The sequence below is a fragment of the Zalophus californianus genome, chromosome 10 (genome assembly GCF_009762305.2).
Source record: "Zalophus californianus isolate mZalCal1 chromosome 10, mZalCal1.pri.v2, whole genome shotgun sequence".
NCBI lineage: Eukaryota > Metazoa > Chordata > Mammalia > Carnivora > Otariidae > Zalophus > Zalophus californianus.
The window spans coordinates 57,919,349-57,947,334 of record NC_045604.1 but is presented as its reverse complement, the minus strand read 5'-3'; the positions used below and the strand labels follow the sequence as shown (position 1 = coordinate 57,947,334).

Here is a 27,986-nt window from a genome sequence, read left to right as displayed (position 1 = left end):
AGACCTGCTAACCATACTCTGTCATCACCGCTGTAGTCCTGGTGCCTGGCACGGCGCTTGGCGCAAATCACAATGCTAAGCTACATTTTCCGAATGGATGGGATGAATAATTGGAAAGGGAAGGGGTAGAGAGCAAAAATTGACCCTTAACATTTGCAGCATAGTGAATGTTAACATTTTTATTCCTTTTATGATGAAGAGAGTACAAAGGGCTGGGGACAGAGACATCACAGGAGGAAAGATAGTGTTACCTCTGCAAAAAACACCCCTGAACTATCAATAGAAGGGAAGTGGAGTCTCAGGGCAGCCTTTCCCAGGTGAGTTTGCCAGTAAGTCCCATGGCTGCAGGCATATGCTAGCCTTCCTGGGAGTCCTGGACACAGCTCCAGGTGCCAGTGACTCAAACTGCCCTTTCTATGCCCAAAGCAATCTGGCCACTCTTTCTTTCCCTCTAAGTTCCTAACACGAGTCCCATGCTCTCTGTCTTCTTCCTTGTTCCCGTCTGACTTGAGCCAGATTTGCATAGGTTTCTCTGAGTTCTGCATCGTTGTCATTACTGGGTATGCCTACAATCTTCCTTCAACTCAGGAAATTCTTCCAATGCTAAGGTTTTCAGCTCTGCCCAGACTCTTTTATTCCTCCATTTTACCTCCCTGTCTCCTCCCTCCTGGAGCACAGAACTCTGCACTTTGGACTTCCAGACAAGCATGGCTGATGTGGTGGGGGAGAGTGGGCACATATCCCTTCAAGGCTTGGTGAGGACCCCTGGTTTCATTCGAACACACTGACCTGCTAAGAACCTTCATTGATTGCCACTTTCTTCAGTTTCTGCCGTTCACACAACTGCACTGAACCTCTTCACAGATATTGCTCAGCCCCAGCCCTGCCTGTAGCTCACTTGGTAGCAAAAGCTGTGACAGGTGCTCTGGGAACCAGGCTTTTTTTTCTGGCTGTGAGCATGCACACTGTCTATGCAGGGTGCAAGAAAGCCATTGTCAGTCATATAAAACAGTTGCTATGGAACATGTTGAAAGTGAGAACACGATTTCATTGTGGATTTTATTATAAGTGTGATACTAGTCAGAAAGGCCCAGAAAGCTGGTGCTATAGCCACTAACCAGCTCAGGGAGAAGAAAAGAGCAACAGAAACCACATCGGAGCTCCAGCTGATGTTGATGTCTGTGGACATCCTCAGGTCTCCTGGCCCCCTTCCCCTCACCTAGATTTGGTAAGTGGCAGATCTAAGCATTTGCAAATTCACAGTCATAGTCAGTCATCCGGCACATTATGAACTTCCACTGGCGATCCCTGTGGGGAGAGAGTCAGAAAGCCAATGCCAGTGAGAAAAATCGCTGCTGAAGGAAAAGCAATGAACAACCTCTGGAGAACTTAGGAACACAAGGGGCACCTGATCTCACTTTGTTCTGTAGGAGGTCTCTGGAAAACCAACAGGAAATCATCTGTGAAGTCAGGAGTCCTAGAACCCCTCCTCCATCAGTGCAGGTGGCACCTTGCAGGTGACTGATTAGGTACCTCGCTATGTGGAGATCCTATTGGTCACTCAGGGTCAGCTGGCACTACCCTGAGTACCTCAAGGACAAATAGGTTAACAGCTTGGAATAAAAGCATTTATTTGACATTGTCTCCATTCCATTGTAAAGAATTTTCTCTTAAATAGGCCACCCATTTGCTCATTTATTCTTTTACTGAGAACTTACCATGTTCCAGGCTCCATACTATACATGATGTGTAGCCCTCCAGAAAACACTATTATAGGGAAATGAAGTGAAAGGAGACAACTCTAAAAGCCCCTAAAGTGAAAAAGAAAATGCCGGCCAACAGAAATCGAATTGCATGTTTGTTCTAGAGGTCAGGCACGTGTATGAAAGTACATAGAATTGCTCAGTCTTGGAAAATGTGGTGTAGATACATTTCAATGAATATTCTTTGCTAAGGGGAAGCCATTGTTCTTTGTTCACCCACTGAACAAAAATTTATTGAGTGCCTACTCTGCATGGTGTTCTTCCAGTGTAACATCGTTTAATGGCGATATGTTGATCGTAACCACTGTGCTCTGAGTGAGTTCAGTATATCAAGCATTGCAACCGTGTACAGAGGTATCTCCTAGATACCTCTGTACACCATTTAATCTTCACCATGATTCATGATTTGGGTGGAGAAGCAGACTCAGAGAAACATGTGACCTTCTTTAAGATAATGAGGTGACAACTTCAGATTCCAAGTGTGTTGAACTGAAATCTTGCTCTTTGTCTTATACTACAATATCCCCATAACTACTTGCCCATAACCCCATCAGAGGACATGGCTGTCACATCATTTGCAAAGTCCCAACAAAGGGCAAAAATAAAGAGTCATTCCATATATGATCATGCAAATCCTTCCAAAGCACAGCTGGGTAAGTTAATCTTTGAATTACCCTTCTCCCTTTCAACCTGCAAGGCTTCTTCCTAGGTTGGTTTATCTTAAACAACAACCAATACCTAGAAGGTCTCCATCCAGCCTCTGATCTGGAACGTGGGACTGACCCCACTTAGTTCTAGGAGATACCTCTTGCCAGCAGCTAGGGGACATGCTGGTCAGCCTAAGTCAGGCTTTGTAGTTCTGAGTCTGCTGCTCCAAGTCATTTGTTTGCAATGATTAGGAAGAGGGTCTCCTGGTACAAGTCCTGAGAGTCTTGGTGTCCAACTACGTCTTAGTATTTATTCCTACAGCTGTCAACAGAGGACAAGGCTTCCTTTAGATGGAGATTAGCAAATCGGTGGCGTGCATGTTTATCAGATGAATTTCATTACTGTAGGCAAGTCTTACTTATCTGTATACCAACAGACTGATAAGTAGGCTCTTAAGCCAGGCATTCACACTACTCTTTCAAGAGACTGTTAATTGATGCTGAGCAAATTTTAAACTTGGTCCTAAGAGAACCAAGGGACTCAATCAGGCTCAGTCTTTGATTTCTTTCCAGGACAGTGGTTCTCAAGCAGGGACACTTTGCTCCCCAGGGGGATTTTATTTGTTACAACTATGGGGGAGGGGAGGTTACTACTGCCATCTAGTGACTGGAGCCAAGGATGCCGCTAAACATCTGGCATGACAGGACAGCCTCCTGCAACGGAGAACTTGCCTGTCCCCGATGCTCAGGCTGAGCAACTCCGTTCCAGGAGGAACCCCCTCTGATTTGCATATGGAAGGAAAGTCCCTGCCCAGTAGGTCCTGCACTGATGCTATTTTCTCCGAGGCGGTGGCCTTAGCATCTTTCAGCAGAGCTGAAGGAACACATGCTGTGGATCTTTAAGCCACCGAATGTTAGTGACAACAGCAAAATCACAAGGGCATGTTCATTTTAAACAAATGCATGACATGATAGCTCAGTTTTCCAAGGTTCTGGGTTAATCTACATAACTGAAAAATTTCAAGCCACTAGGAATTGGATATTTTGATATGTATGCAGTGAAAATATCTGATTATATATATGCATATATATGTATATATATATATATATATATATATATAATTTTGGATGGTATCCTTTATTATATTCCTTCTTGCCTTCTTAACCAGGCAATACAGAACTGATTTTCTTATTGACATGGAGACATCATTAAGAATTTGAACGCCCTACTGCACTGTTTTCCAGTCTGCCCTTGGGGGTGACACACTTGCTAATTATCTCCAGGCTCCCATGGTTTTGAGTTCTTAAGTCTTTCCTTTTCTTAAATATATTTTGTGTGTGTGTTATGTCATTTAGCTATTCTCACTGGTGAAGAGTTTCATTTTATGTATTATTTTCCCTGTTCAAATTTTAGTTTTCTGCTTCTAGCAAATAGATAACTAAGCTACTTAAAAATGGATCTAAAATAAAAATGATTAATGTGTGAGACATGAGGGGCTCTCTTAGGAATAAATATAAAGGTCTTTGTGGAGCCTGCACCATGTAGTGTGCCTTTTCAGAGCTATTTAATGTTTGTTCTATTGTTTGTTTGTTTTTTAAGATTTTATTTATTTATTTGACAGAGAGGGACACACAGAGAGAGGGAACACAAACAGAGGAAAGGGAGAGGGAGAAGCAGGCTTCCCATGGAGCAGGGAGCCCAATGTGGGGCTTGATCCCAGGACCCTGGGATCATGACCTGAGCTGAAGGCAGACGTTTAACGACTGAGCCACCCAGGGCGGCCCTGTTTTTGTTTTTTTTAAATTCTGGGTCATGTTACTTTGGTTAGGTGAGATGTCATTTCACTTGAAAACATAAATATCCCTGAAAGATAAGTCACACATTCATCATAGTCCATTATTTAAGGAGTTAATGTAACTTTTGTTCTGTTTGCAAAACGTTTATTGGTGACTTTTCAGGAATTCAGGTGCTGTGTAAAGTGATTATCACCTGACTGAAAATACCTGAATTTATCGACACCTCTGTCTATACTAGTTGGGAGAAGAGTTCTCATGTTCTTATTGTTTTGTTTTGAATGTTTGGGATATGATTGGGGAGCTTATTAGGAAAGGAGATGGAAGAAGTTTGTTTTGCCTTCAGGTTATATAAATCCTCCCCTTTCCTTTCTAAGTATGGTGGAGTCCCTTCCCCTTCTCTTCTCTTCCTCCCTGCAACCCAAGATGGGGGTCATCTAGAGACCAGCATCGGCATCCGTGGGGGTCCAATTTGACAGTGGATACTCCTTCAACCATTTTTGCCCTCTCCTCCTAACATTAGGTCAGAAAAAGTGCTCTTTGAAATCGAGTGAAGGACAGAGCTTAGAACATCACGGGAGACCAAGCTGAGGCTCTTCTGCTCTGAGTGGCCTGGAGCCCATCCTCATCTCCAAGGGTGAGCTATTCCATGAAATGGGTTTATGAGAATAGCTCCATTCCCATGGCCTTTCACCACCCAGGAAACTCTCAGTGAATTCTAGACCAAGTAGAAATAAAGTAGGGACACTACATCAAAAACTAATGCTGTAATGTATGGTGATTAACATAACATAAAAAAAAAAGAAATAAAGTAGGGAAAATCCCGGATATAAATTCCTGCTGACATGGTACTTGCTCAGAGCTGATCCCTGGCTCCTTTAGCTCCTAGCCCCTGGGAAGTCTCACCTTTCCACTGCAGAGAAAGTGGTGGTTGCTCCTCGCATATAGTAGTCGTAATTGTAGGAAATCATGTCCATTTCTTCCCCATAGTGGCCTGGATATTCTGTGGTCAGCCTATGCAGGAAGAATAAAAGTTTAGAGAAAAAAGATCAAACACACTATTATTACAAAGAAGAGATGGCATTTGAACTTCACGGGAAACGCAAGCCAGAGTTAGATGGCCTCCACCAAACCATTTCAGGCTATGAAAAGATGGGTGGCTTCCTCTGGCTTCTCCTTTCTTCTTGTCATTAAACTACACACTGAAAAAGATGTAGCTAACTCCCCAGGCCTTGAGGAAATATTAATTAATATCAGTATTAGTCCATGCCATTTAAGTCTGCTGGAATCATGTTTCCAAACTATGGATTGTGATTATTAGTGGATCATGAAATCAATTTAATTGGTTCTTACCAAATGAGCTTTAAAAAAGAAAAAGTAGAGTAGAAAATATCAGAGCACACACTAAAGATAAGTTCTTGTGTATGTGTGTAAAAACTTTGTTTCAAATATACTGTATATGTGTATTTATGATGCATATATGGTGTGACAGTTTAATATGTATTTTTTACTGAGTCATGATTAAAATGTATGAAAAATATTAAAGTGATATTTAATCCCCACAAAATTCCCCTTTTCCTTGCCCACCATTGTTTTGTGGCACCTGAAATAGTTCCTGCTACGTAGTATTTGTTGAATAAATAAATGGCCTTGGGAGAGTCACTTAATCTTAGTTTGCCGGTCTACAGAAGAATGAAAGTTACCTTATAGATCTGTCCTTGAGACTAGTACCGATGTGTGTGACGTGTAAATGGTAGGTCCCCTTTAATATTAAGTCAATTCCAGGCATCTCTCTAGGTTTGCTGTGGTCCGCCTGGAATAAATCTAGAATCTCTTGGTTCTCATAAGGGGATCTTTGGGACCAAAACAGTCCTTTCAGTGTGATATGGGTCTGTCAAAGTCTTTATCTGTATCTCCAAGGCAGTTATCGAGCATCAGTAATTTCAACTGATTTGGGTTCACCAGGTCATTGTATGTTGTTGTTGTATATCTGTTGATGACAGAAAGATGTTCCGCGATGTAGACTTAATATTGCAAGGATTGTCATGAAATCTTAAAAAGACTGATTTATAAACTGGAAGTCTCCTAGGAGGATCTCAGTGCTTAGATGCAGCAAGATCAATGGTTAGCTCAGGATAACATGGAGTTAGCTAGAGCCCTGAAAGCCCATTCTCTAGGCTTACAATTGTTTCTTCACATTTTATAGCTGTCCTTGTTCTGAGACTTTTCCCAATACATAATTATGCTTTATTAGGATGTCAAGCCCAACCCAGATTGGGTTATATGTGTTTTCACTTAATGTATTCATGAAGGGAAATAAGGCTCTGCTAATTCAGAAATCTATTTTGTGCTTCTAAAGAGACCCAGAACAAGGACTTCTTCTTTCTAATAAAAGTGTTAAATGACTCATAAATGGACTTAATAGGGCCTCACTTGGATCCCATTGATTTGTGATCCCTGAAGATTCTAACAAGTGCTAGACTAAAGTTTATCCAAAGAAGAGGCATTGGTGGGAAATGTGAATAATGCAAATTAGGATTAAAAGACATAGGGTAGGAGGTGTTTTCCTTACTTCATGGAATACAAAATATTTTCCAGAACTTGGAAGCACTCTTGGGATTCAATGTATAAAAGCTAATTGCCAAACATTTTGATATGTTCTAAGGCAGAATCTACATATGGCAATACTGCACTAAACTGAATATAATTGCCAAAATTATTTGGAAATAACCAGCCTAGATATTTATTTTTTAAGTTTTTGCTGATTTGATGTCAGATTACTTGGTTAGTTAAAGAAATTTGGAATAAAGTGGAAAAGAGAAGCTTGCATTAAAAAAAAAAAGCATGAAGTTTTAAGCTTCAAAGGGGAATAATTTATCCAATACTTTAACTGGCATTCTCTATTGCTTCATTTTTGGCAGTGATCAGATACTGGCCCCCCGATTAACTGGACAGTTTGTCTGGAAGCCTCTCTGGGGGTTACTGCTATTCAGTAGATTTCTAGATTGCCCTAGAGAAGGTGTGGTGCATGCTCATTGGTACATTTCCAACTTGGTCTCAGCTGGGTTTTTGTTTTACTTGATTTTTGGTTGTTGTTGTTTTGTTACAAAACTGTGAGATAAGTTTAGCCTATCTTACAGAACCTTGGATTAAGGGGACCAGGGAAGGAATTTGGATATTGACAGAAATTATGCCTACTTTATGAAACTAAAAACAAAGAGGAAAATGGCCCAAATCATTAGTAGAAAGTGAACCTCGCAAAGACCATATATAGAGGGGACTGCTGTTTCAATATGATCTAAGATTCTGAGTTTTAGAGCCAGATAGATATGCCTCCATTCAGTTCTTGACAACATCATGCACACACAAAAGTTCTCAATAAATGAAAGCCCCAGTAATAGCACCTCTGAGAAAAAGCAGAATTTAAACGGTCAGCTAGACACCGAGACAGGGCATAGGGACTTGTCAAGAAATTAAAGGAGGCTACAAGGAAGTAGAAAATCAGGGTTTAAGAGAGAAAATAAAAGAAAATCAGGGTTTCATAAGCGGTGGCATTGGGCTTCCTGAGGGCGGGTGGGGAAGAGTTCTGTGTGGTTCCAGCTTCCTTGTGAATTACTAGGTCACTCCAGGCAGCTTTTTGGCAAAGTATACTTCGTACTAAGCATTGTCATACATTCTTAGACCAATTACAACAATTGAACAAGCCTTCAGCTTGGTAAGATGAAGGGAAGGGTCAGTCAGTAAGGCGCCTTTATTCAAAACACTGAAATGGGTATATAACTGAAGCTCTTCTTTTGGGATCCTTACATACCCTTTTCCAAAGAACTTGTGTGTGTGTGTGTGTGTGTGTGTGTGTGTGTGTGTGTGTGTGTGTGTGTGTGTGTGTGTGGTGTGTGTGTGTTCCTCCTATCACTTCTGGATGAGTGACTATTGGGGTACACTTTCTCACCCCATAATATTTTCTCTGCCAACTGCAGGCAAGACAAGACAGACAGAGAACTTGAAAAGAGCTTGAGAAAAGCTTAGCAGGAACTTGATAATGTAGAACCACTTGCACAACATCTTAGATGGGGTTGAATGAGATGGAAGAAAAGTAAATAAATCTTAGGAGCTGAAAACAACCCAATCAAACTGAAGTGATTTTTAAGACTGATAGAAGATATTCTCATCTAAGATTCTTAATGCACTGAAATTATCAACAGATCCGACTAGAATCAAAACATGGCAGCTGAGCGGTCTGTTATCAGAATCGGAGCTGCCTGCCGCTGAGAGATGACCTAGCTCCTATGCTGTGAAAATGGGACAGAGCCAGCCCAAATATATGTTCTCACACCCATTTTAAAGAAGGGAGTAGAGATACAATTTAGTTGGATAAAGAGTCCAGTTTTACTTGTTGTCAGAAGTTTGATTGAAGACCAGTCTTAATAGTTGAAAGAAGGGGTGTTAAATCTATTCCTCAGAAGAGAGCAACTCAGTGTAAAATGGCATCAAAATCCACCTCTAGGGTGCCTGGGTGGCTCAGTTGGTTAAGCGACTGCCTTCGGCTCAGGTCATGATCCTGGAGTCCTGGGATCGAGCCCCACATCGGGCTCCCTGCTCGGCAGGGAGTCTGCTTCTCCCTCTGACCCTCTTCCCTCTAGTTCTCTCTATCTCTCATGCTCTCTCTCTCAAATAAATAAATAAAATCTTTTAAAAAAATCCACCTCTATTAGTGATTAAGGGGCAGTTAAACCTAGAGTCAAATTTCACAGCAGCAGGATCTGTCTGCCACATGCCTGATCTGCTGCCAGTGAGGACAACTGGATTACAGTCAGCTAGGGTCACATCCTCCACCTTATTCTGCTTCATGGGACACCAGAGAAGCACACCCCACAGCCTCCCTACTGTAGGAATTGGAAGAACATCCATCATTTACACGTTAACAAACCAGAATGGGGGTGCCTGAGGAAGCTTCAGCTTTTCTCTAAACAAGTATAAACTGAGGATGTTTTCTGACCCATTCTTTGGTGAGCAATCCATGTTCAAATAACATTTTTGAGAAGCTTCTTCTGGTCAACCCAACCTCTAATTCTGTTTTGCCCCTATTTTCTCCACTTCCCAATCAGCACCTTATTTTAAATATCCTATTCTAATGTCCTGTTACTTATCAGCACCACGTATGTAGCATTGATTAAAAAAAAACAACAGGATTCCTCCCCCCCAAAACAAAACAACAACAAAAACCCCCAGGATCCCATAAAAGCATCTTGTTTCATGATGCTGACCAATCTGGTGAGCTCCTTAAGGGGTCAGTGGTACCTGGCAGCATATAAATCTTAACAATCTAGTTCACAGTGGCATGGACGAGAAATTCAGCCTTCGTAGAATTGATGTGTTGAGGTTGGCTCGCATTCTACTACCAGCTACAAGGAGTATGTCCCTCTCGGACAGGCAAAGCAGTGAGAAGTTCTTAAATAAACAGAATTTGTTCATGATTGATCCTCTTGCATACTGCTTTTCCAAGGAAGCTAGCAGGAATGAGCATATTTCAGGTTAGGCTAATTTGCTAATGGCCTGGCATCCCCAATAGGAGCTGCATCAGAACCTGTTTGAATTATTTTTGCAAAGGTGAGAAAGATAAGACCCAAATGCAGTTATGCATGAAGGAAAGCACCTGCAAAGGAGCAGCCACCTGGCTTCCCCCGCCAGAGAGCTGGGGAACTGACCCCGTGGGTCTGAATGACCAGGTCTCTTGTGGCCACCAAAGTGCCCTTCTCTGCACTCGGGAGAGACCCTAGACCCTGGGGGGATGAGAAAGAACCTTGCATGTTCATGTCTGTCTTCTTGCAGCATTTTGGAGATTTATATTTCAAATGGTTCAAATATGTATCACCACAGAGGAAAACATACTTCCAGAGATATCTCTGACTTAAATTAGAAGGAAGAAAACCTCTAAATATTTTCCAAATTGCTCTCTTGGAACCAAGTTTCTAGCTCACTGTCCACGCCCAGGGCTGCTCAGCAAGCACATTTGTTTCCATCCCTACTGGCTTTCATCAGCCACATTACGTCATGGTCACCTTGCTCCTAAACACTGATGGGGACAACTCAACCTCCAACATCTCTGTTCCAGCTGAAATAACGCCTTTCTTCTTTGTTTTCTCCCAGATGCCTACTGTGTTGCTACCTGATACTTCACCCGTGTGGGTCTTACTTTCTCCTCTGGATTGAGAGAGCTCAATACCGTGTGGAAGCATGCAGTTGGGAGGCAGACAGAACTGTTTGAACAGAGTTTGGAACTTTGAATGGGTCACAACTTCTGCACCTCACTTCCCTCATCTGTGTGAAAGTGCCATATTTTCTGTGTGTGAGAAGTGAATGAGCTAACACATGAGCACATGCTAGGTGCTCAATAAATTAAAGTATCACCATCATCATTACAGGGAACAAACGGAATCAAAGTCTATAAATTGTCCTATTTTATATCCATTCACATTGGCTGGCTGATTAAATATATTAATGAATGGAGGAATGAATGATTGTCTCTAGATTCCAGTAAAGGCAAGTAGCTAAAACGGAGTGTGGGTGACTTTATCTCTATAATAACAGCTTCCAACTTGCTCAGAGGAACCATCATAGAAGCTGCCCTTCTTACCAGCCTCTGGGCACAGTGCTGAGTGACACCTGACCAGGGACGGGAGGCAACAGAGACAGCCGTAGGGGTGCCTATGACATCATTCTTGTCCCTGCCATGATATCATGGGGGACTGGTCATGCAAACATCACCCATCTTGTATTAAAATCGGAGCCATGAGGTGAGGAGTTACAGATTAGCTTTGATCGAGTTTTGGGGTGGAGAGAGGAGAAGAATGTTCTAGTTAGCTGATTTTGTTGTTGTTAACTAGAGCTACCTAGGAATTAAGAAAAATATTCTCTGGTGTAGGACTTGAGCTTCAGGGAGAGAGGGGAGATAGGCAGTGGAGGAAGTGATATGCAAGAGTCATCAGATCTCAAGGTTGGTTGGGAGGAAACTGAAATGTCATCTATGTTGATTCTGAGGAATAACATTCTTTTTTCATCAAAACATAATATGTAATAAATGTAATGAAAGGCCACAGGTCTGGAGAACCATGGAAAAGGAAATCGATGCTCAATTCAAAACCGTCGGTTCCCAGAACCCAGAGCCTGTGCCTGGCCAGCCCTGCACGCCGGTGGGGGACAGTCTGGTGTGGGGCATGCAGCAGCTGCAGCTGCTTGGAAACTGGGGAGTTATTACAAAAAGGCTCTGAAGGGTTGCAGCTTCTTCAGTGACATGTGTTTGTGGTTTGTAGACGACTGGTCTAAGAATGTGAATTCTCATATATAAATAAATATGTGTAAAATTTACATATGCATCCAACCCAGTGGGGACTGTTTAGTGACAGCATGTTTGAATCTATCAGAAATTCACTCTCTGGCCAGAGTTCAGCGAGGCTGTAATATCCAACGAGAAACTTCTCAGTCTGAAGTGAGAGCCGCACCTTGGTCCCCACCAAACAAATAAATCTCGTACTCATTTGGGAGTTGGTTGGATGATTTGTATTGTTTTCCTGCCAGAGCAGTGCCATTTCTGAATCCTTAAATGTTTGCAAACACAAAGATGATTGATGCCCATTTAGCTAGTTCAAAACACGGTCAGGCTCAGTGCTACAGAATGGCTTTCGAAGTGGGAGAGAAAAATGTCCCCACCCACACGTGTCCAGTTCCCTGGGAGGTAATTCAAGCCAGTTTAAGTGACATGAGGGAAGGCTTCAAATAGGAATGTTATCAGCAGTTTTCACAGTGGGAAGCTGTGGGAAAAAAACTTCTCACTCTGACGGGCTGTTAGAAGGATCAAACAAAATAATGCTTGTGAAAGAATCCTTTTCAACTCTAAAACATCATCATATCAGTGTCAGGTTTCACCACTGTTACTGTTCCTACGGGCCTGCAACATTCATTCAAGAAATTTATTAAGGGTCTCTTTTGTGCCAGGCAGTACGCTGAGATGCTGAAGAAATGAGACTTAATTTTTGCCCTAGAGGTTTCATGTAGTTTAGAAAGACATAATATAATGTCATGACTCAGGCAATTTAAAGATGCCACTAAAACGTCTAGACACTGCAGTGGGATAGTGAGTCATGCACTGCATACCATGGTGCATACTGCAATCTCATTCTGCTGCTTCTCCAAGTTTCCCTTTGAAAAAATACCATTTCCTTAGATAACCACAGTGGCTCTCAGCTCTAACACCGTGCAGTCAGAAATAGATGCAGCTAAGCAAAGTCTTCCTCAGAGGGGACTTGCTTCCAAGTTGACTTGTTGTGTCTTTCTGAGTAATTCTCTCCTCTTTCCTCCCATGGGTTCTGCTGACTGTTAATGACATGTCTCAGTGGTGGAGTGGGCGGGGGGGAGGGCGAGGCAGGCCATTGCAGACCAAGGCTCTGGGTAAGTTGTGCCACTGGGCTCTGAATGTCTCGGGTAACTGAGGAAAAGATGCTCATCTCTAACCTCAGGACTTTGTTCCTACGTATATATTTCCATGTTCATTAAATTCTTAACATCTTAGCAATTGGTGGGCTGCATCTAAGAGAACTTGAAAAGTCATTTCTAAAGTATGTGAGCCGAAGGACATCCAGTGCTTGTGGGGAGCAGGAGGAGCCTGGAACCCACCCTGCAAATGACCAGTGGACATCTGGAGCATCATTAGAAAATCAGTGGAATTTTGAGACATAAAATTCTGGATGTCTTTTGGGTCTCAGCATTCAAAGAAACAGGGTAAACTTCAAACAACAATGCTCGGGATAGTGATGCAGATCACAGACTCCATAGAGTCTAGGGACTCTGGGAAGATGAGCTATTTCCCCTTCATCCCACCCTTACCTCCATTCATCCCCACCTCTGCTGTGAGGCAATTTCTCCAAAATGAGTGAGACTCCGTTTCTTGCCTGCCTTGTCACCAAAAACCTTGGGCCCTAAGTCCACTTCCTGTTGTTACTCTGTTTGGCCAGAAGCCAGGTGACCAGCCAGTGACTGCGTGACCAGTAGAGGGGCAGACTCTCCCACCTGTCTTGGCAGAGAAGTTGGTCCTCACAGTGATGGAATGGGCTCCCTCCTCTTCCGCCTGGGGGGCAATGAGTCAGTGGCCCCCTAGTAGACTGTCCAAGTGGACCGTCTCTTGTTTCTCTGCACTCTGTGATCCAGCCACTGGTTCTGCTTCCTGCAGGGCGATCCCACCCCTGACTGTGATGATCTTGGGTAGAATCAGCCTTTGAAAGGCCTTTCAGTGAGGAGGCTGGGTCTACCCTGGAGCTGGGAGGGCTGCAGGGGACAGGTCAGCCCTGTGTGATCATAGCCAGTGGCAATACCAGACATATACTATCTCATGTTATCCTCGCAGAATTAGGAAGTAGGCCAAAGTTATTCATTCATTCAACAAATGTTATTGAGTGCCTAATAAGTGCTTGTTACTAGTTAAGGGCTTGTAATATATCAATATAGAGATCTTTGCTTGTGTAGAGTTTACATTCTAGGGCAAGGATGGGAGAGTGGGATTTAAAAACAGAGTTAAAAAAACAACAACAACAAACTTTTAGAGTAAGTAAGTAAATTATATTTTCTGGACCTCTTCACCTTATTCTGCATGCCCTTCAGAATCATGTATTCCAGTACTCATTCAATAATTATCAAGCAGACACCACATTCCAAGTATTACACTGGGCACTGGGGATGCAAAGATCAATGAGTTCCCTGTATGCTCCAGAGGCTCCCAGTCTAGACCCAGTGCAAATGGAGTGCACTAAGAGCTGTAACACATCCATGAGGGCCAGAAGCTAGGGTCCCCAGACACCTGGTCCTCCCACTGCCCTTAGGCTGTGCATCCCCCCCACAGCAGCCCTGAGGTTTTCCTTTGGAGCCTAAGGGGAAGTCTTGCTAATGTGGTAATGGATTAACTATTAGTTTGTTGCTCTTTCAGATAATTTATTTACATTTTAACTGACTTTTAATGCCTCTCAACAAGGGAGACAGATTTCACCATGGGGGAGGCTTTCTGTTAGCAGACTGGGGACAGGAAAATTGGGGAAAGCCCTGCTTCTCAGGTCACAGTGGCAAGGCAGGCTCCTACGTTCTCTCCCCACTCAGTGGTCCCAGTCATCTTTAGGACCTTCACCCTGTCTTGGAAGTCAGTTCTGGGCATCTGGATTGCCTTTTGCAAAAGCACCTTTGGCGTCAAGGAATTTTTAGGGCTCAAAACAACCTCAAAGATCTTTTCGTGGCCTTCAAGGAGTTTGAGGGCTCCTGGAAATTCTGTGTAAACTTTTGTCTAAATACGCTGAAGTGGATTTTCTTTTTCCTGAAGACAAGAGTTCTAGCTTCCATCAGATTTTCAAAAATCTCAGAGACCCAGCAAAGTTGGCCATCATTTTAAGTGATGGACTTGAGGCCCAAAGAGAAGGAAAGTGGCATTCCAGAGACAGCACAGTTCTGTCCTAACACCCTAGCCATGCCTGCTCACCTGCCGTGGTGGGGTAAGAACTGCTTTACGAGGGCAGCTTTGGAGAGCTGGAGCAAGCCCCTGCTCTATCCTACAGCTACTGGCTTTGAGCTCTGAGTTTACTATTTATCATTACTTTAAACAGAAAACTCTTAGCTTTTGGAGTTGCCTATGCCGAGAGCCATGGTGCCCTGCTTGGGCATCCGTGAAATAATACTGTCTGGTGGCAGAAGAAAGCATAACCCACAAGGCTGTCCTTTCTAGCACCACACTGCAGAGAGATAAATCCCTTGAGTGAGCCACACTTCAAACACTTCAAAAAAGTTGACACTTAGGATCCCTTTGTCCAAGGCAGAAATGCCTGGCTTGTTTTTAGACTGAAGAACTTGGGACAAGTTGTGTTGTCAACACCCATTGGAAGTTATCTGGGTAAATAAATATATACACATTCTCCCAGTCAATTTGAAAGCTAGGTCAGGGGATATTTGGTATCAGCCCAGGGAGCAGGAAAGAGCAAAATTATACAAACTGGAATTACAAATTGATCTAGAAAACACTAGCCTCTTTCTTTGGTCTATAATTATAGAGTATGTTTGCTACCCTGACCGGTGACAAGGAAAAAATAGGTTCCCAAACAGGTCTAACAGCCTTGGATGTGACGAGAAGTTATTGTGATAGAGGGAAAGAGTACTGCAACAGGAGTCAGTAGATCTCAGCTCTAGGGGTGAAACTCCCACGAAATGGCTGCATAATTTTGGACAAGGGACTTCCTTGTTCTATAGTTCTGTTTGTTTCTTCCTGCCAAAAGAGGGGTGTAGATGCATTGGCCTGATGAACTGTGAGGTCCCTCCCAGGGAGAACATTCTTCTAGCCTTTTCATGAATTTTGTACATTCGTTTCCTTCTATCTGCTGCCTGCTGCATTCCAAACTTGTTCGTGACAGCCCAGGCTCATCTGAAGTCAGAAATGGGGACCGGAGCACCCCGCCCCCACCAAGCTGCCCTCCAGCCCCAGGAGTCTTGAGGCGTTGCTTTTGGCTGCCAGGCTCACCAGCAGGAATACGGACATCTCTTGCTGTAGCGACAGCAGTAAAATTGCCATTCCCGATCCAGCACGGACTCAAAGTAGCGGCTCTGGAACCCTGCCACCAGCCCGTTGTTGGAGCATGTCTGGTACCTGGAGAGAAGAGAACAAGTGAACTAACGGCAAGGACACCCAAGACCCCAGCTCCCACAGCTCCTGAGCCAGGCCATGCTTTGAATGACCTAGGTTCCTGACAATTTATGCCTCTTGTCTTAGAGAAGGAGGGGGAGGGGCAGAGGGAGAGGGAGAATCTTAAGCAGGTTCCATGCCCAGCACTCAGCCCCATGCGGGGCTCAAACCCAGGACCCTGAGATCATGACCTGAGCCGAAATCAAGAGTCGGACACCTAACTGACTGGGCCATGCAGGTGCCCTAGTTTCTTCCGTTTCAATGCAAATAATGAAGACTTTGCTATATTTCTGGAAATAACATATGCTCACCTTTAAAATTCAAATGATTCAGAATATTTCAGCTGAAGGAAATTGGGAAGCTCAGCTCCTGGTAGACTTCTATGAATTTATAGTTAGAAGCTAGCATAAACGGATGGATGTAGAGGCATCTAGACTTTTACAAATGCAAGATTGTATTATTTATGCTACTTAAAAGAGAATACACTTTTACTTGAATTTAAAATAAAAAGAAGACAAAGAGAAACACAATGACTTGATTCACTTCAAACAACATTTCTTTTGCTCAAGAGCAGAGCCCTGGGAATTTGCACGGGGCACTCATTCACTCAAGCCCCACGTACCCGCAAAGCCCAGGTGGGCGTGGCACTTGGTCCAGGGCACCCGCTGGGAAGCTGGGACCACATCCCCAGGTTCTCACCACTTACCCAGGAATCTTCTTATTGCCCACTTGACTGTAAGCTCTACGTGGTCGGGGCGGGTTTTGCTTGGATTTATCCTAGTGCCCACAGTGGCTCCTGGCATACGGAAGCGCTCCTTACAGGGTGGTGACGGGACAACCGACCTCCTCAAATTCCCTGTAGGGGTCTTTTTTCTGTCTTGGATGCTCTGTTCTAATTCTTCAAAGAAGGTGACCCTTCCTCTCTGGTCTACAGACCCTCCCTGTGGCCACGGGCATTGTCACTCTTTGTTTTTAGCTGGGCTGCTGATGCCTCTGGGGGTCAGCCCCTTTTATCTTCACAGCGCCTTCCTAACTAAGCATTGGCTTTGGACAGTATGATCATTTCTTCCTTTGTCCCACCTTCAGTATTACTTTCTCCCATCCCTGCCCCAAATCCCACCAGTGCCCAAAGCTTGCCACTTTCTGCTGGATGATGAGGATGCTGTTGTCCACCCGGCCTTATGCGGGGTGGGGGGGGTCTCTCATAAGTCCTTCCAAAACCAGTCCTTAGCTCCATCAGGTTCTCTGCATATTCCCCCCACCTCCCCAGCCATTGATCATGTTCCGTCTCATGAGTGAGTGGAACAGGCAGCTGCCTATGTGTCATGGCTTGAAAACTTCTGGAACACAATCCCATTTTCCAAGTACAGATAAATTCCCAGGAAATATAACAGATAAAGTAAGAATAAGTGCTCTGTGCTGATAGGTGACAGGGACCTTGCTGACACACAAACTATAAAACCATCGGTGGCTTCCTTGTAATTGCCAGAAATGCTCTTGTGGATCTGATGAAACTAGGTATTAAATATATTTCATGACTCTGATCGGAAGGCACCTGTCCTTTTCATTCATTCACTATTCATTTGTTTATTCATGCATGCTTACACTCAAATATGCATGTATTTATTTGTTCACCCACTCAACAAGCTTGTACCCGGCGATTCTTCTGTATCAATCACCATGCTTCCAAGCTGAGGGCACTGAGGGATGGGCTTGGTATTTGGCTAGTCACACGTATTAGCCGTATTAGCCCGAGGTGCCTGTCCCTGGGACTTGTAAGAGGTTCTGACAGACCCTAGAGAGCTGAGTTACGGAAGATCAGGAATGCAGATTAAAATGTGCATTGAGACCCATGCCCTTGACGCACTAGCCTTCTTTGCCCTACCACTGCTCACAGCTCACCAGGAGTGGTGCCACTTTGGAAAACATCTGGCACATTTGGGAATGTGATTGGAATGGAGTGTTTGGGTCCAGGACAGTGGATAGTCCAAGATAGTCTATTATATCCTAACTCTAGCAGTGTGAGTGAGAGCTTTTCAAGAGAAAGCACTAAAAGTTGTAAATGAAGTTTCTGTGATCTTCCTTCTTACCATCATGACAATTCTGGCTTCCTCTAAAACAGCCCTTTCAAAACCAAGCCAGTTTGCAGTTTCCCCGTGGTTGTTGTTCCAATTGTTTGGGTTTGTTCTGTGCACTCGGATCACCACAGGGGACAGTGTTCTCAGGGTGGTAAGTTCCCTTAAGTAAAAATACGTGTAGCAAGATAAGCTGGCCTGTTCCATGGAGTACCAGTTCTGAAGGAAATCCAAGTTCCATGAATTATCTGCCAGCTGTCAGCCAGGCAGCCTGCCCCACGATCCTGTATGGGAAGTGTATGTGTCACTCCCTCACACACCACCTCAGATAATGCTGCCCTGTGACGATTAGAAAACCAAGCAGAGTTCTCTTCCAGCTTCTGTCCCATGGTCATCCCGTTTTGGTAGAGCAAGCATGCACTGGAGTTTGGCAGTGCATGTGGCCAACACAATGAAATCCAGAATTGGATTTTTGTTGGGGTACATTTTCACACTCATGTAGGGATCAGTAGAGCAGAATGGCTAAGAGCATGGACTGTGCTGCTGGACTGGCTGTGTCACCTTGGGCAGGCTTCATACTCTCTATTGGCCTCAGTTTTCTCATTTGTAAAATGGGCATCATTATAGCACATACTTATTTAAGTTATTGTGAAGACCAAATAAGACAATGCATATATATTCTGGTGCTTAATAAATTCTTTATTATTGTCATCATACTTTCATTTTGTCCACTCGACAATTGTGAATGTACTTGGCCAAAGCTGCCTTGGCTCCCTAGTCTCCAGTCAGAGCAAAGCTGGTGGACTCCAGTGTATTCCCTGAGCTGCTGTTTCCCTAAAACCAAGCTCACGGAGGTTGGCTGTCTTAGTTGTGACACACACCCACTTCGTAGCATAGATACTTGAGTGGATGGTAAAGTCCTTAAGGGAAAAGATCACTCAATCTTCAGTTTGAATTCCCCATGGGGCCTGAAAAGGTGGGTCTAGCAGATGTTTAACAGAAGAACGAATGAACGGATGACTGGTCAGGCGTCCTCCAACACCAGAGGCAGAGTTGACATTGAAGAGCCCATCACTCAGATCCAGAAAGGGCCCTGACACTCCCCCCCAGAAGTTTCCAGGATCTGGAGTGAGTGATGATCTCCCCACATCCACCTTTTCCCTCAGGAACCAAGCCTGCTCCGGCTGAGGGTGTGAAATGAGCAGAGCTTTGGGCCTTCCTCCCCTCCATTCTTGTCCCTTTCGATCAACTTTTTGTAAAAGCACCTTATTTGGCGAGACTCACTTAGACATTTGGCCACATCTGCAGGATCACAAACATGGGAGCAGGCAGGAGAGAAGAGGGGTGAGGGCAGCTGTGAACACGAGGGGCATGGGGAAGCAGGAGAGGGCTGGCATCACTGATGGGATTCAAACTCAATTTTTAAAAAGTGGCTGGTGATGAAAAGACACACCGAAGGCTCTGCTCCACTTCTCAGCACCAGCTCGATGCTCCTGAATGGGCCCGCAGAAGAGTATGGACCCAAGACTGCAGGCTTCTGGGTGGATTGTGACAGGACCCCAGCGGAGCCGTGGGCACGGACTCCCTGAGAACGTCCCCTTGGAATCTGAGTCCTTGGGTGCCCTGCTTCAGAAGTTGTCTACTCCCCATTTCAGAAGGCAGACTTTCTTTCTCACCATCCCTTTGAAGGCTGAAGGCTCAATTTTGTTTCACAAACTGGATCATTGTTGGCCCTGCTCCACCTAATAGAAGAAACTTTCTAGAAGGCAAATCACAAGGCAGTTAGTTATCCCTTCCCTGACAAATATTCAGGGACCTTCTCTGGGAGGGTGGCCTTTTGAAAGTGGCTTATCTTGGGACCATCCCCCAGAGAGCAAAGACAGAAAACCTCCTGTGTCTGCAGCAGTAAAACAAAGAAGCGACGGGGTGCAGACGAAGAGCTGTTGTTGAGGAAGCAGCAGACCCAAGTTCTGTCCCCACCGTGTCATTACCACACTGTGTGGAGCCTGTCACTCTTGGCCAAGATGGAACCAGGAAGAGCAGGATCCAAATGCATTTTTCTGAGGCCAAAACTGTACATGAGCTATCAGGGAGCACAAAGGATTGGTCGAAGACTGTCTTCTGCTTCTGGTCCATTCTCTGGCCAGGCTTTCTCTCTGTCTCCTGTAGTCTTTACTGGGTCCAGGGCTCTTGGTCAGACCAAGTGATGGAGGCGGGGACTGGAAGGTGTGCATATGTCTGGTCTTGTTGGTGAACCCTTCTGTGGAGTTTTAGTGCTTCCTTCCAGTCTTTACTGGTTTTGGCCCAAACTTATAAAAAGTTCAAACTTATGGCGATGGGCCTGGTGTAGAACAGGGTAAAGCAGCGCCATCTTGGTCAAGCTTTCATAGTCACATCAAATGGGTGGGCTGGTTGTTCTGGTCTCTTTCCTCCCAGTTCCACAGACATGCAAGGTGCTCCAGGCCTGTTAGCCAGTCCCCAACCACACAGCAGAGATGGAATAAGAGCTCTCTGGATTGCGGAGACCATGTGACACAGCCTCCATTACTCCCCCCCCCCCATTTTTTCCCCCAATCCAGCTTGATGAGGGCTTAAGTTCCACCAAGAGAGATTCTTTATTTTAGAATAAAGCTTTGAGTCCTGTTAATTCTCTTTTCCCCAGATTAATCCTTTGAGTTGCTCTAAGGCATTTATAACATAGAGCACAGGGTTTTAGAATGTTCCTTAAATCTTCTAACAAATCCTCATCAGAACCTACTCTCTGCCTGGTACGATGCTTGGTCTAGAATTCTTTCCAGAGGGCTATACCAGTTAGCCAAGGCTATGGCAATACAAGGGATTGGAGAGAAGAAGTAGACTGGCCCTCCAGTCAGAGAAGAGAAGCAAGAGACCGGGTGGGGACATTGGGCCAGGGAAGTGGCAAGAGGCAGAGACAAACCCAGTTTGGGGGCAAGGTGCGATAGTGCAGAGTTTCCGGAGGTAAGTGCTGCGCTATTGAGCGCTGGGCCTTCTGCCACTCAGCTGGGGACGTGAACAATCTGTTTGAAGAGCGCTGCACTGAATGCAGTCTCTTCTCTGCCTGCCCGCAACTGAGGAAGAGTTCTGTCTTCTCTGCGTCTGGTTTCAAGTCTGCCTGCCTGTCTACCAGGTTTCCAGATGGTGACGCACAAATGGCCTGCCGAATAGCTTCTCTGGATTAGAAAAACAACAACAAAAAACAGCGGGACAGAGAGAGAAAAACAAATTCTCCCCAAAATACCAACTCCTGCCCCATTTTGGAAAAATACAAGCAGTAGAGACTATCCCAAAGGTGTCTGAGAAGATCCGGATTATCTTGTGTGACGTAGTAATGTCTTGAGATCAGTTATGGCCTGAGAGCAAATCCAGGTCACGGAGGGATCTCAGCCTCAGCCACAGGAACCCACGAACATCAATTATCACAATATTTGTTAACCCAGAGATCTAACGCTGCCTCCCTGTCTATCTGAAAATGTGACTGATATTCAAGACACTCATAACGTACGCTTAGATATTTATAGATCATAACTGAATTATATGTTCCCCAAACAAAGTGGTACACATACATCAGGGGCCTTTGTAATGTAGCAATTTATATTTGAGCTCCAGCTTTAAAATGGACTGTGTGATATGTATCTCTTTGAGTTTCAGTTTCTACAGGCTAGTCATAAGAGTAAAAATAAGTAACCTTTGTCAGGGACTTAACGGCATGCCAGGTGTTGTGCTCAGCACTCTAACCCGGGCTCATTATTTCGGTCATCAAAACAATGTCATGAAATGGGCTCGCATAACCAGTTCTCGCCACCACCAGAGTGTGACACATAAGGAAACTTGGGTTTAGAGATGTTATGTGATTCTTTCAAGGAATGAGAGAATGAGAGAATGCTTATATAATATATAATGCCTATATATTATCTCATTTACTTCTCACTACACTTCTGTCTTTGTAGAGGTAGAAACTGGGGCTCAGAAGGTTGACATAACTTCCATGAGCATTAGTGGGGTGGCATTTTGAGAATTGCCCTGTTTGACTGCAAAAGTTATCTTTCCATTACTTCAAGATAACTTGAAGAAACACACACACACGGTGCACACGCACACGCACAGAGGAAGATATCCTAACTCTGTGGAAATCCTTATTTATTGGGAAGATTATGTCTGGCCGGTAACCCCCACAGAAGAAAATCCCCTACCGGGATTAGTGAAACTTTGCCAATCTTATCAGCACGGCCAAGAGCCGTTTTTGCAAAACTCAAGTTCCCCCAGACACCTGATTCCTAGTACTTAGAAGAAGAGTGACCTTGATGGAGAGTTGGCAAGAATCCTGGAGCTGCCATAGCCCTTCTCCCACACTTGCCTTCTTGCCCTCAGAAGTCACTCTTACGTGGATGTGATATCTTCTTCAGCCCAGCTTTATCCAAGAACAGAAACGACACCAACATTTCACATCGGCCAGCACTGGGGCATCAGAATGTCTGGCTTGGGCCCTGCCCTCTACTGCTCACCAGCTCCCAGCGGGCAAGTCTCCCAATGCTCTGAGCTACAGTCCCTCATCTGTAAAACAGAGAAATAGTAGTGCCTGTCTCCCAGCAGCACCATGAAGATCAAATAAGATTAGACTGCAAGTAACTCAAGGGCATAGACCATATGGCATTCAGCTTCATGATCTTGGAGTCTGGCACAATTTGTGATCAAAAGCATTTGGTAGTGAATGAATGAGCAAAGGAACATATAAATGGGGAATGCTTATAAACTACCAAGCACCGCAGAAATTAGGCGTAGGGTAATAGCACCTACATGGAATGCACCTATCTCATGGGTTCTTCAATTGCTGACTCTCTTGGCCTTCATTCCTCATCTACGATGCAAGGACATTGGTGTGGATTTTTCTCCAGGCCCCTCCTGGCGCTAAGCTTCTTTGATTCTGTTGCTGTTTGCCTTTTAAACTACAAGTATGTACTCTACTAGCCAGCATCCTTACTTTTAAAAATCATTTTAGTTTGAAGTGATTTTAGATTCACAGAAGAGTTGTTCCCCTGATCTTATCTTTCAGAACTCTGGTTCCTTGATCAACGCTAAGGAATTATCACTGGTACAACCCTAAACTCCAGACTTTGTTTGGATTTCATGTTTTCTTACTAATGACCTTTTCTTGTTCCAAGATCCAAACCAGAATACCATGTGGCATTTGGCCCATGTGGCTTTTGAGATAAAGAGCTCACTGTTGCATTTTTGAAAGCTTATTGGGATAGTAAGATTTGGGGGGTAGTGGGATGGAAATCTAATTAAGAATTCATCCTGACGTAAGTGTGTCCAACATCCTCTGTGCATGTTTTAGAGAACTTCAGGAAGTCTCAGAAGACCATCCTGCAGGGCAGCAAATGCAGCTAGCCAAAATGAGAGGTGAACAATAAAGCTGGGCCCTATATTGTAGGTAATGGGACCCTGAAAACCAAAAATATGAACAAAATGGTTTCCCCTGCAGGAAAATCTGCAGGCTTCTTTGTTGAGTGGCGGGGCGCGGGGTTGGGGGGCACTGACTGGGATTTGAACTACCCAAAGCACTCACTAGTCTGATTTAGTCTTGCATACATATTTAGTGGTGCTACCATGCACCGACATTATTCTAGGCCCTGGGGAATATCCTATGCAGCGTCAAATAAGACAAAGTCCCTACATTTGTTAAGCTTGTTTTGAAGGAGACAAACACTATACAAATACAAATCAGCTAATGACAGGTGCACCGCAGCAAACATAAAGCAGGTTGGGGAGTAGAGGGTGGGAAACTTGGGTTTAGACAAGGTGGTCTGAAAAAGACTCTCAGAGGAGGGGGGCGCTGTGTGTCCTGAGTGCTTAGAACCATGAATCAAGGGGATTGCTCTGTATGACACAGAGCCCTGCTCTCCAGTAGAGTCAGATTATGGCAAACTGGGTTTCTGCCCTCTATTCTCAGCTTCAGATTGACCTTAATGCTAACACAGCTCTTGGGACAGTTTTCCTTTCTCCTCTTCTCCGTCGCATGACTGGTCTTTTGTGAATTCATAAATTTAAATTGTCAGCTCTAAGAGAAGCTGCCATTTGAAAACACCTTCCTGAGATCCTTTGAAACCCAGGGCCCTCGCCAGGGGAGGTTAGGGAAGCAGGTAACAACAAAACAGAATGCTGTTCCTTTGAATTCAGGCTCCATGTAAATCTGGCTTGCCCCAATACCAGCCTCATCCAATTCCAGATTCATTAAACCTTTATTGACCACCTGTGATGTGCCAGACATTTCTTTACATTGAGATTTAGAGTCCCCCCTCTATACATTTCTCCTGCACACACACAGTGACACCCCCTATGGTGAGGCGGGTGCTGCACCCTCCTTTTTTCGGGAATGAGGAATCAAATGCTCAGGACCACAGGGCTAAGAGATGATAGAAACAGGAGCTGTGAATCAAGATTTCCTGGTTTTAAGACCAGAGCTCCATCTACCACATGACAGCTCAGCCTCACTAGCAAATTCCAGCTTCCATTTTGCTCCACAGAGGACCCACCTGTCCTCTAGCCTGTGCCACATCGAGTTAGAGATTCCCTGAGAACAACCGAGGCGTGCCCTGAAATGGCAAAGTGCCACTCTTGGGACTCAGGGAAAGCCTCCTGGTGGTCATCAATAGGGGAGTCAGCTTGCACACTCCAGAATATGGCACCCGAAGAGGTGGTTTTCTACAGAGAAACCATAGCGAACAGCAGTGTTACAGGCCACCCAGCCCATGCTTGGAACATCTTTTATTTTATTGATTTATTTTTAAAGATTTTATTTCTTTATTTGAGAGAGAGTGAGCAGGATGGAGAGGGAGAGAATCTGAAGCAGACTCTGTGCTGAGCGCAGAGCCCAATGCGGGGCTTGATCGCAGCACCCCGAGATCATGACCTGAGCTGAAGCCAAGAGTCCGACGCTTAACAGACTGAGCCACCCAGGCGCCCCGTGGAGCACCTTTTAAATCTGTGCTTCAGTTAGCCTGTGTCTTTAGTAGGTCCTATGTATCATTGTCAAATCTGTGTTTTAGACTCCTCCTCCCTCTTAAAATAAACCTGCAAGCTGATTCACTTATATGAGGCAGCCAAATTCACAAAACCGTCCACAGCTCTTCCCCCAGAGCAGATTACAAGCTTGCAGCCCCTGGGGAAGTCTAACTGCCCCTCACTCAGCCTATGAGCAAATTCTTTCCTTCCAGATTTTTCACTGGGACTGAAGTCTAAACTCAAAGCAATAATCATCTAAAAAAGTGTTTCTGGGGTAATTGGTATCAGACCTGGGGCAGTTGAGTTTTACCATAAAGTAACTGTTTTTCATGTTTGTGCATTTTTCACTCTGTGATTAGCAGAGTAGGAGGCAACAGGGGGTGGAGAGGAGAAGGAAAATCGTTTGAGTCAGCACAGCCCAAAATGTGGAGGAAGAGGGTGGAAGAGTGATCTTGCCCATCAGCCTCTTACTGGACTCCCATTGGCCAAACAAAACCATCGCATGTCCACTCCCTTCCTCTTTTGCTTTGCTTCAAACAGTCTGGGAGTTAATGACAAACCAGATGCAAGTTGGCAAGTTTAAAACTAAACATCATTTGCCTTCTCTCCCTAGCAGGGATAAACACAAGGATCAACAGAATGCAAGAAAAATCCAAATGCATTTTCAAGGCCAAACAGAGCATGCGGTATTGGAGTTGCGGATTCTTCTGAGATCATGTAGTGTGACCACTCATTTTCCAGATGAGGTGGGAGCCTAGAGAGTTGAACCCCTGGGGCAAGGTCACGTGGTCTTTAGAAGCTGGGTCCGAATCCAGGCCTTCTGACTCCGAGCCCAGGGCTCTTCCTTTGGGGTTAAGAAATCATCTCTGAGTGTTGTTTTACTATATGGCTTTAAAAAGGGGCCCCACCCATATAACGGCCCCCTAGATGGGTGGACTAAGGTGGTGCTGTGCTCCATGCCAGGCAATGGGCCTGGCTAAGGGGATCTTTGAGGTAAGGCTGGACTCTGAGTTGGTCACCTTTCAGAAGGAGTTTTGAATAATTAAATCTTCTCACCAGAGGCAGTGGGGTAGACAAGGGAGGCCCAGTAAAGGGCCCCACCTGCAGCTGCTTATTTGACCCACTCCCATTCCTTCCACGGGCTGAGTCCCTCCTCAGTCACAGTAACCAAGCTGGTCCCCAAACCTCCCGGGCTCGGCTTCCACTATGACCTTGCAGATCCCATCCTCCCAGGATGAACCACTTCCCTGAGTCCAGTCCCGGCCCCTGGCTGGGCCGATGGCCCACATCAGGCGGGGGCAGCAGGCTCTCGAGAAGCTCATCACTGTGGCCAAGCACATACACTTTGGAGTTAAGACTCACGAGATCCAAATCTTGCCTTTACCGCTTTTGGGCTGAGGAAACACTTGGGTGTCCAGACCACAGTTTGTCTACCTATAAAATGACTTATAGATTTGTTTTAAGCCTTAATGAGATAATCCATATAAAGCATCAGCATGAGGCTACCTCAGGGTAAGTACTCAATAAATGGCAGTTGTTTTGACTACGCAGAAGTCCCCTCTCTTGCCCAGCTCCTGCACACACGCGTCAGTGTCTTTCCCTCCCAGGGTCTCATCATGGTTCAGTCTGCTGATTGCATGGTCCCCCAGAGTTTGACCGCCCCTAACCCACTCTCCACCACGTGCTGCTGGAACCCTCACAGAGTCCTGCTCTCCAGAAAGCCCAGTGGCAGCTGGGCTTCTTCTTCGCTGGACCTGCCTCCCCCAGAGCGCACATCCCCCATACCACCCCCCAGGGGTCCTGACCCCCATCCAGGCTGCATGAATAGCCAGTCTCACAGGCAGTAGTACTGGGATGGGCTCCTGACCAAGCTCTGGGGCTACGACTGTCACACCCCACAGCCAAGCACTGGCTTGGACCATTTCCATGCCATTGATTGTGGCAGAGCCCAGTCAGGTAAGAACAGCATTTCTCCCTAAAAGTCTTTAGTAAACTATTTTCTGGCAGTGAAACCCACTTTAAATTCAGACAGAGAGAAGGACCTTGGTTCCTACAACCAAGAGAGCACATTTTACCAGGGCAGTAGAGAGGTATTTCATTTCCCTTCTTTTTGCCTAAATTTCTTTGTCCCCTCTCCCGCATCCACTTGTTTTAAATCTGCATTTCTCAAACTGTCCACAGTGAGGGTCCAGTCATTTATTGTCCCCAAACTCTTGTGGACCAATACCTTTGCAAAATAGTAAAAATAAATTACTACAAAACGAAAATGCCATTTGGACATCACAACACTGTAAAGTGTCTTAAAAACTCTCAATTCCTGTACTGATCTTTTTGCAGGCTAGTAAACATTTTGCAGACCCACGGTAGTTCCTGGACGAAATTGAGAGGAGGGCTGCTTCTGGAAGGAACGAAACCACAGAGGAGCCCATCTGCCGTGGGCGCTCCCCATCCTGGGTTTCTGTCCTGTCATGTAGGCTGCTGGGCAGCCAGCCCTGCCCCCTGCCCTGAGAATGAGTTCCCGGCCCCGTCTTTAGAGGCTGGGGTCAAGTGGCCCCCGGGGGGCGACGAATGTGCTGTCATGGCCGTGGCCCCCGCCCAAGAGTGCAGGCTGCCCTTACCACTCCATTCCAGCTCTGTTGATTTCCTCCCACCAGCACTCCGTGGGTTCCCCGAGGTTCTGTGGCGTGGGCATGCAAGCGTAATTCCACTGTCTGTCCGAGCCTTCTTTCTTGTTGAAGATGCTCCTTACGGCCACCACCACCTGCCCATGGGGACACTGGTAGCTGAAGCCCTGCCGGTTCAGATTCACCCACCCATCATCACTGTAGTCGTGGTACTGCTGGTACGGGTACCCGTAGTCTCCATACTGGCCCCAGGCCACGGTGACCAGTGGCAGAAGCACCCAGAGCAGAGTGAGGTCCATGCTGCTGGGCTTCTGGCAAACACTGTCACCCTAGGTCTGCTGGGCTGACCGTTTTGT

General features: G+C 45.2%; 1 protein-coding gene across 1 annotated transcript; it reads right to left on the bottom strand.

Moving 5' to 3' along the window:
- Positions 1-164: 164 nt before the first annotated feature.
- Positions 165-27,986, bottom strand: DPT (dermatopontin). Its single transcript, XM_027609737.2, has 4 exons — positions 27,625-27,986; positions 15,747-15,872; positions 5,111-5,218; positions 165-1,308 (listed from the first exon to the last, which is right to left on the bottom strand). The coding sequence occupies exons 1-4, from the start codon at positions 27,927-27,929 to the stop codon at positions 1,242-1,244; spliced, it is 606 nt and encodes a 201-aa protein (XP_027465538.1). The 5' UTR covers positions 27,930-27,986; the 3' UTR covers positions 165-1,241.

What these genes read in the sequence shown, in the direction of transcription:
- DPT (XM_027609737.2), bottom strand. Translation starts at nt 27,929, where the DNA reads ATGGACCTCACTCTGCTCTGGGTGCTTCTGCCACTGGTCACCGTGGCC. An exon ending in AGATGTCCGTATTCCTGCTG is followed by an intron (nt 5,219 to 15,746) that starts GTGAGCCTGGCA and finishes CTTCCTGCATAG; the next exon opens with GCTGACCACAGAATATCCAG. An exon ending in ACTTTCTCTGCAGTGGAAAG is followed by an intron (nt 1,309 to 5,110) that starts GTGAGACTTCCC and finishes CTCTCCCCACAG; the next exon opens with GGATCGCCAGTGGAAGTTCA.